This window comes from Epinephelus lanceolatus, chromosome 13, assembly GCF_041903045.1.
Source record: "Epinephelus lanceolatus isolate andai-2023 chromosome 13, ASM4190304v1, whole genome shotgun sequence".
Lineage (NCBI taxonomy): Eukaryota > Metazoa > Chordata > Actinopteri > Perciformes > Serranidae > Epinephelus > Epinephelus lanceolatus.
Window position 1 is genome coordinate 21545560 of NC_135746.1, and position 9258 is coordinate 21554817.

Genomic DNA, 9258 nt, shown 5'->3' on the forward strand with positions numbered 1-9258 from the left:
TTTTGGGTTGTGCCTGACCAGGCCCCATAGCTCCCCTCACAGGTCTAGCTCCAGAGGCGGGCCCCAGTAAGAGTAAGAGTGTCCAGCTTGGGGACACTATGCATCTGTGCTCTTTGCAGATGATATGCTTTGTTGGCTTCATCAGACCATGACATCCAGCATGCACTGGGTCGGTTTGTAGCCGAATGTGAAGCGGTCAGGATAATAGTCAGTACCTCCAAGTCAGAGGCCATGCTTCTCTGCCAGAAAAAGCCGGATTGCCCCTTCTGGTTCGGGAGTGAGTTACTGCCCCAAGCAGTAGTTCAAGTATCTCAGGTTTTTGTTGAGACTTGAGAGACGTTTTTGTCAATTCATTAGTGCTGTACATAAAGGAATGATGTTGTGTTTCTCCTGGTCCCTGGTGCAAAGCAAAAAGAATGAATCATGCACATAAGATACAAGCACAGACTGTATAAAATAATGAACATAGTCATGATGCCACCCACTGGTTTGTGGAGTGCCATTTTGATGCCTCAAGTTTGGCTTTTCAACCGCTGCCATCTTTATTCTTTGAAGAGAGAAGAGACCATATTTAGATGAGAAGGTGGAGTTGGGGAGGAGCGAGGGGGTGACCCTGACATTGGGCGAGAGGCGGGGTACACCCTGGACAGGTCGCCTGACTATCACAGAGTTGACACAAAGAGACAGACAACCATTAACACTCACATTCACACCGACGGCCAATGTAGAGTCACCAATTGACCTAGCCCTCTTTGGACTGTGGGAGCTGATATAGGGAGAACATGCAAACTCCGCACAGAAGGGCTTCCCCACCCCAGGGTTTCAATGTCATATGTGAAAAAACAGAAATGATGCACCCTACGGAATACACAGGAGCATGTTAAAGATGTGAAAACATACAGGCCTGTCCAATCAAAAACATCTCAATAAGCTGCCAAGGACAAGAGAGGGAGACATGTTTTTTTAAATCTTATCAATGCTCCAAGTCTTAGTTTAACCTTTTAGTTATCAAGGTTTTATTTAGATACCGTGTTCCTTTTTGATATCGCACACCCTCGTCATAACCTTGCCACATGAAAGCTGCATACCCCCTGCCCCTTTATCACAGTTATCATTAGGAACACACACACAATATAAACACGTACTTGCAGCTTTCCATACATTATCAAGGACGTTTCACAGGTGCTATGTTATCAAGCAGATGCCGTCGAGTTTGTTTGGTCATTTGTTAGGTTTACATGGCCCTGCGTATATAAGTGACACCTGTGGCACTCGGAGGTGAACAGTCCTGGACATAAGCATGGCTGTGGATACCTTCACCATCCTGTGCGCCTTGGGCGTCTTTGCTGCTCTCCAGGTTCCGAGCACCGACGCATTTAATGTTGGTTCCCGCACGGTAAGTGAAATGAAATGTCCTCTACCATAGGGAATTATATTGGATGTATATTTCTTGATTTGTTTCTAAGAATTGTAGCTTTTTCTAAACGTAGGCCTACATTTTTATTTATTTTTGCTTCTAACGTGCAATAAGATATTTCTTCTCTTCTTTCCCTGAAAACCATACCTGAAGGGTGAGTGTTTGTAATTATTATTACAATTATAAAATGTCATATATTCATACACATTCACACTTCACAAAATGTAGTTCTTTTGGTTTTAATTGTGTTTATTTCGGCACAGGAGGATCACCTTTGGAGCAGCAACCATCTGAGGTGTTTCTGAGCTACTCTGCCCAGAATGAGATCGTGAACAAGCACAACGAGCTGAGAAGAGGTGTTCAGCCCACTGCTAGCAACATGTTGGAAATGGTAACATCCTGAGAGTGCAATAAAATTATTTCAGAGTTCAAAAAAGCATAGTGTGCTTCACTGAATATTTATTCCTAGCATGGATCCTCACTTGATCTTGCCAATTAGTGTTTGATTTGGTATTACACATGCTCCCTTGTGCAGCAGATGGGTAAGGGATAAAATGATTTTCCAGACAAGCACACAGCACTTGGAGATTTTCTGGTATATACACTATAATTGTCTACATGTGCGAGTGGCTGATCTGTCCTATGCTTCCCACAGAGCTGGAGCAGCGAGGCTGCAGCCAACGCTCAGAGATGGGCCAACACCTGCGCCATGAAGCACAGTCCTGACAGCTCCAGAACGATCAGCTGTAAGTTCCTTTTAACCCCTCTTTCAAAACAACTATACATCACAAAAAAGTCAGCCACAGTCTCATTTTAGCTAAGTGCGAACTACTGTGTCACTAATCAAGTTTGAATTATGTGTTTCAAGCATTTTAATCTTGTCAGGGCGTAAAATCACCTCCAACAGTATTTTAGACCATCATGTGACATTAGATGCTTCACTGCCACCCAGGACAAATCACATTACTTAGAGTTAGCAGCTTTTTAAGGCTCTGTGTCCACCATATCTAAAGCATTTAATGGCAGAAACATTAGTGCTCGCAGTGAGTTCATGTCCAGTGCAATCAAAATGTCATGGCTGGGTTTATAGACTAGTTTCATGTGGCAGTTCACTGTGTGCTTTTTAAAGAGTAGTTAGGTTGAATCAGATGCAGGTATCATGTACGGGTCTTGTGGCGATAATCAGGCTGGTCCTTAGGGCATAATGTGAAGTATTACTTTTGAGGGACGTATTGCTTAATTCACAGCAGTAGATTTGTTAATGTGTTTGCTTTGTGTATCACTGACTTGTTTGTCTAACTTTATGGAGGTGTAATTTTATGTCATTTTTATATGACAATGTCCAAACATACAACAGTTTAAAACAAAATATAAAGAATATGTTTTCACGGGATACAGGGATGAAGTGGGGGTGTGACAGTCATTAGATGTTCACAGGATAGTGTTATTGATTATTCATTTCTCTATTTAAATTTTGTTTTCTATATTCATTTATGTTCATTATTAGTTGTTTCTTTTCTGTTGTGTTTTGTTATTGTTAGGTCCTTTTGTCTTTGTCCTTTTCTATAAATGTAGATGTATATATAGGTGTATATCTTATATAAATCATTTTATAAATCATGTTCATTGTTATTATTATTGTTATTATTATGATGATTGTTATTAACAGTAGTATTTCTAAGGAAGCAGGATAAATTTATAAATCATCTGTGCAGGGAGAAGGGGTGGGATTAGATAAGTTTCAACTTCTTCCCACTCCCTTTTGAACAAACCTTTCATTGTCTGTTGTTGCTTTGCTTTCTTTTTTTAAGTTCAAAATAAACCTTCAAATCAAATCAAAAATCAAATCAATATATGATTTTAGCTTTGCATTAAAAAAAGTTTTATGTACCAAGTCATACCAGAGGTGGAGGAAATGAGCAGCCTAGCCAGTGTCTAGTATTCGATAAGGAGAGAGTCACAGTGTGATCTCTCAACCAAAATCATGTAATCATTTAACCACTTCAAAACTGACAAAGACCTACATGAATGCTGAGTGGAAGGAGTGACAGATTGAAGAGGAATATACAATAGGTTTTATTACTTGATACTGCACATGAAGTGGTCACAGATCCTGAGAGTTAGGGTTGCCAATTCTGACATGTAACATATGACATATATGCCCCTATATTAAAGGGAAATTTAGGTTTATTTCAACCTGTCTCCTATCGTCCTAAATTTGTTTCAAGTGACTAGTGACATAAAAATAATAGTTAGCATGTTAGCCGTTAGCCTAGATACAGCCGGGCCGCGTAGTAGCGTCAGACCTGTTAAAACGTAAGTGAACGGGCATACTTCAAGTGCAAAGTTAGTCCACTAAACAAGCTTTTTTTCCCACAAAGACCGCCTCATATCATTAGGATAAATGTCAGAGAACATATAGAAAACGACATGTAAACGTGTTGTCTTAAATAAGGGCGGCCATCAAACTCTGCAAAATCAAATTCCTTCTCCACAAAGTCGAAGTCTGGCAAAAAGTCAGCCATTATTCTATAAATCTTTCATAAAATAAATGAATGAACTTTTCAGGCTACTGTCCGGTTCTGCCTTCCAGCTGTTGCTGCTTGTTCTCGCAAGATTTCAGGCACGCTATGAGATCGCTGCTTCTCGCTATATTTCGGCCGCGCTTTGGAAAGCAGAAAATGGGTTTGATGGCCGCCCTTATTTATTTGAGCCAGAATACACTGACGAAGAGCTTCGTGAAACTGAAGAACGGAGGAGGAGAGAGAGAGAGAGAGGCACAACAGGTAGAGGACGAGAGAGGAGGAATGGCTGCTGCAAGGCTGCGTAGAGATTGGTGGTGGTGTAACTGTGAATGCTGTGCCCAAGTGCCCACAGAAGAGGAATGCCGCTGTTGCAAGGAATGGGACCGGTTGCAGCCTTATTTTCAAGGTCTGGATGTGACCGAGGACGAGACACCTCCACCTGGAGTAGTATCCAGCTGGGCTTTATCTAGAGCTGGCGAGATATATTTCAGCCGCGCTTTGGAAAGCAGAGCTAGATGGTAAACAAACATGGCAGCACACCGGTAAGGTAAGACAACACGTTTACATGTCGTTTTCTATGTGTTCTCTGACATTTATCCTAACAATATGAGGCGGTCTTTGTGGAAAAAAAGCTTGTTTAGTGGACTAACTTTGCACTTGAAGTATGCCCGTTCACTTAGGTTTTAACAGGTCTGACGCTACTATGCGCCCCCGCTGTATCTAGGCTAACGGCTAACATGCTAACTATTATTTTTATGTCACTAGTCACTTGAAACAAATTTAGGACGATAGGAGACAGGTTGAAATAAACCGAAATTTCCCTTTAAGAGTAATGTTTCAACATACGTTACCGACAAGGCCATATATTATTACCACATACACATCCTCTTCATATATGAAGAAATGTTTATAGCATGTATGAACTACCCATATTAAACTTTGAATAAGTGCATATATTAAAAATATGTCAGTGATGAATTTTTATATGGTATTATATGTTTTTATCATACATGTTAACGATACATATTTAATTTATACATGCAAGATTATGTAAACCACATATAAACTTTTTTTTTTAAATGTTATATGTGTTGTCTTTAATTGATTTTGATTTACGTGTCTATATTTTATGTTTACAAATATATCAACATATATTCATGCGCTTTGGGATGGACATATATATGTATACATCATATATATCATATATTAAGTATCTATATGACGAATTTTATATGGTATATGTTGCGACAATGTATGCTATGATATATATTTAATGTATACATGCAAGTTCATGTAAACAACATATATACAACTTTTTTAGGTTTATATATGGTTATGTTAACATATATAAACATATATTGATGGGCTCTGGGATAAACATATACGTACATAACACATGTCTACAAAATAAGCATATATATTTGTACATATTTTAAAAGTATCTATATTATGAATTTTTATACAGTATTATAAATTGCAACATGCATGTTTTCTTATTAATTTTGACATATATGTCTATCTTTTATATTTATTCACGTATATTATTTCAGCATATATAAACTGGCTTCAGGGTGGATATATAAGTAAATTACATAAATGTCTACAATATAAGCATTTATTATATTTGCAGATATATTAAAAGTGTTTATATGATGATTTTTTTATGCAGTATATGTTGTGACCATATATGTAGACGATATATATTCAATTCCTGTATGCAAGTTTGTGAAAACATATATGCATGATTAAATATGTTTTTCTAGCTATTTTTTTAAGATACATTTCTCTTTTTTTAGGTTCACATACAGTATATAATGCTAACATTTATGACACATTAATTTAAAAAATATTTGCCGCTCATATACACAAATAGCTTACAAGTAAGATTCAATTCCTGGTTGGCACAAGTCCTCAGTATGTTGCATGTAATACGTATAAATAACTACAGTACATATGGCAATAAGACATATATGATGTTCCAATTTCTAACAGGTTTCATACATAGTTTGTGAATAAATGTACATATATGCTTTTACTTGGTGTGTACATTTGTTTATCTGATGTATGGAAAGTCAATATATGTACATACATCACATTTCCATAAAGCAAGTCTAATAATCCTGATAATGTATATCTAATAATGTCTAATAATGTGTAAATGCCTGGGGGCCAGCTTTTCCTACATCATATGGTTTTTTTTTGTTTTGTTTTTTTAATTACAAACAAGTAACACAAATGCAACTGTTTCACCTTTATGTGAATACGTATTAAACTTTTTACCACTCCTGAAAGCGGCAACCCTTCGCTTTTGACTTAACTGTTCTGTGCTGTGGCCGTGTCTGCCACTTAGCAGGAAACATCTGCTGTTAGGCAACCGTTTGTTTGCTTGTTTACCAGCTGTCAATGAAAACACATTAGTTCCGGTTGCGTAGCTCCTACTGCATGTCTACAGACTGTATGACTGTCCTGCCATCGTGAGCTGAATGAAAAAAATGCAAAGTGATTCCACTTGATTACAAATATTGTGATAATCATCAAGTGTTTTGAAAGATAAGCTGAGGGCCGTCTAAAATCAATCTGCGGGCCACAATTAGCCCCAGGGCTGGACTTTGGACAAACCGGCCGGATGGGGTTCAGCTCATGTGAAGCTCAGTGATGAATTTTCTTTCAGGTGGGATCATGAGTTGAGTTCACAGTCATAATGGGTTTTAAAAAAACTTAAGTATCCCACTTCTCTTTAACTGTAGCTAGCGGCTGTGGAGAGAACCTGTACATGGCCAGCTTTAAAGACACCTGGAGCAACGCTATTCAGGACTGGTACGACGAGGTGAAGAACTGGCGCTACGGAGTGGGAGCTATCAATAATGGAGTGATCGGACACTACACACAGGTGCCCTTACAACACAGTTTGGACAGCTCTTATTAGACTAACTTGCATAGGAGTGGGCCATCACAAGTGTTTAATAATCGGAATGAGTTAAAAGGGACTAAGTAACCCAAATCGTAACTATAAAAACAGCATTATACAGAACATTAATGCCATGAGCTCATGATGATTTGGGTTTTATCTTTTGTTCTCTGCACAGGTTGTTTGGTACAGGTCCAACAAAGTTGGCTGTGGAATGGCCCACTGTCCCAACTCTCAATACAAGTACTTCTACGTCTGCCAATACTGCCCACCGTACGTAAAAAACATTTTTCTCCTGCTCAACGGAGTAGAGGCTTTTTTTTCCTCATATTTTCTCTCTTAGTAAATATTTACAAGAATACTTGTGTCTTTTGAGTTGAATGGATCCAAAATTAAGTTCCATTATGTAACATTAAATGTATCTGGGAGTTAAGGAAGAAAAAGGAAATAAAAAAGACTATTTTTTTCACACCTTATCTTTTTCTGATAAAACTGTTGTGTACATTTCAGATCATGATGGTCTTCTCTAATTTCAAATAATATTCAAAACACCATTAGAAAACTGAAGTGGATCCAAAAAATGCACCGTGCAGTAATGAGATACGAAACCGCAATTTCCATCTAATTTGTCCTTCTCACTGAGTAGTCATTAAAAAAATTATTCAAAGTGCTTTGCCTTCTCAGATCATAATCCATGACACGTTTGGGCTGATATCCAGTGTGAGTGTCTATTGCTGTTACAGAATGTTTAATAATTGATGTTTTGGCCTTCATTACAGTGGAAACTACCAGTATGCTCGTCCCTATCAAGCAGGACCCTCCTGCGGCGACTGTCCCAATGCCTGTGACAACAAACTGTGCAGTAAGTGGCAAATACTGGCCACTCATCCATTTTTGTGGATGAGAATGGCTAATTGGAGTTTGAGTTATATCTTAGCATAGATAGATTTTATTTGAGATAGTAGGGAATCATCCTCCTGATTTTCACAACCTCCTGTGGTGGTGGTTGTCTTTTTCCCAGATCTCAATATAATGAACAAGACGGGAAAACTTTCACAGATCTTTCACTAAGCCCTGCCTCTTTCTAATGGTCCGACAAGCTGTCGGAGTAAGCATGGAGCCCACACTGTGACTAACTGCACTCCCTGAAGAAATATTAACATAATTTTGGAAAAATGAAACAGTGATTCCAGAGAGAAGCAGACAGAGGGGTCTACAGTCTGTGTTTGAAGCATATATCCAGGATGTCAAACTGACTCAGCAGCAACAACAGGTTAAAAAGACAACGATAGTTAGACGCTAAAGCTGAACTATAGGCTACAGATCACAGTGTACAAGTGAACCACCACATCGCTGCTGATCGCCACACAAGACAATGAATATAAAGGGAAACTCTGCTGATATTGAACCAGCTGTGTGGCATCGCAGTGTGTGCAGATGAACAGTGTTCACTGGTTCCTGTACAGCAGGGTCGGTCTTTTTTTCACTGTTGTAATCCTTAAAAAGCAAAAGCAGCATGTGTATACATTCAGTAGGCTATATCTTCAGTAGCTAGCTAGCTAACCCTACACTTTCCAGGGTTTGATTTTGGTTTTGGAACAGGGAAGAAACGTTTATCTTTTTCCAACCTCTCCAGGTAACGAGTATCATTAATACACGATGTGCCCCAGGCACAACATTTAGCTACAAATCCACAAAACCAGCCTGAAAATGAAGGAAATCTGAAACGACTGCATTAGAGTCAATGGAGCACAGCTGTGTTGTTGTTGGATCCTGGGCTGAGCCAGACGGATGCTACGTTATGATTGGCCAGTCAGCGTCAAGGGGCGGGACTTAGCAAAGGGTCAATTTCAGCCTTCAGAATGCCTTCGAGAAGAAGATGTAGGACTCTGATCTGACTTGTGAGTTGTGTTGTGTTTTTTAACTAAGAATCTCTCTTTCTCTGTCTCTTGCAGCCAACCCCTGTCCCTACACTAACAAGTACAGTAACTGTGCTCAGCTGAAGCAGCAGTGGACCTGCCAAAACAGCGACATTGCTTCTTGGTGTCCCGCCACCTGCAAGTGCACCACTCAGATCATTTAAATGCCATGTGTCCACATGGACTCTGACTAATCAGTCAGTCTTAATAAAAGATACTTAAATTTGTGTCCCTCTGCTGATTCCTGAACAAGTCTAATAGCCTGAAGTATTAAACCAAAGAGTATAAATTTAGTAGAGTTTAGTGGAGGAACAAATCCCCAAAAGGGCTTTCGTCTTTGCGATACAGGGTAGAGCAAAGCGCTACCATGTTTTTTTCATAACTTTAATATGTCTAGTTAGTGAAATGGATTAATATGTAAAAATTATTTGAATGCAGAATTGTTTTGTTGTCTTTTGTTGATGTTTGGATCCTTCCCAAAACCAAAAT

General features: G+C 38.9%; 1 protein-coding gene across 1 annotated transcript; it reads left to right on the forward strand.

The window, feature by feature from the left end:
* The first annotated feature begins 1014 nt into the window (after positions 1-1014).
* LOC117271156 (serotriflin-like) lies at positions 1015-8996 on the forward strand. Its single transcript, XM_078173879.1, has 7 exons — positions 1015-1400; positions 1684-1808; positions 2073-2163; positions 6690-6832; positions 7029-7123; positions 7630-7712; positions 8806-8996. Exons 1-7 carry the CDS (start codon positions 1301-1303, stop codon positions 8931-8933), a joined length of 765 nt encoding a protein of 254 aa, XP_078030005.1. The 5' UTR covers positions 1015-1300; the 3' UTR covers positions 8934-8996.
* The last annotated feature ends 262 nt before the right edge of the window (positions 8997-9258 follow it).

What these genes read in the sequence shown, in the direction of transcription:
- LOC117271156 (XM_078173879.1), top strand. Translation starts at nt 1,301, where the DNA reads ATGGCTGTGGATACCTTCACCATCCTGTGCGCCTTGGGCGTCTTTGCT. An exon ending in CAGCTCCAGAACGATCAGCT is followed by an intron (nt 2,164 to 6,689) that starts GTAAGTTCCTTT and finishes CTTTAACTGTAG; the next exon opens with CTAGCGGCTGTGGAGAGAAC. An exon ending in GTCTGCCAATACTGCCCACC is followed by an intron (nt 7,124 to 7,629) that starts GTACGTAAAAAA and finishes CCTTCATTACAG; the next exon opens with TGGAAACTACCAGTATGCTC.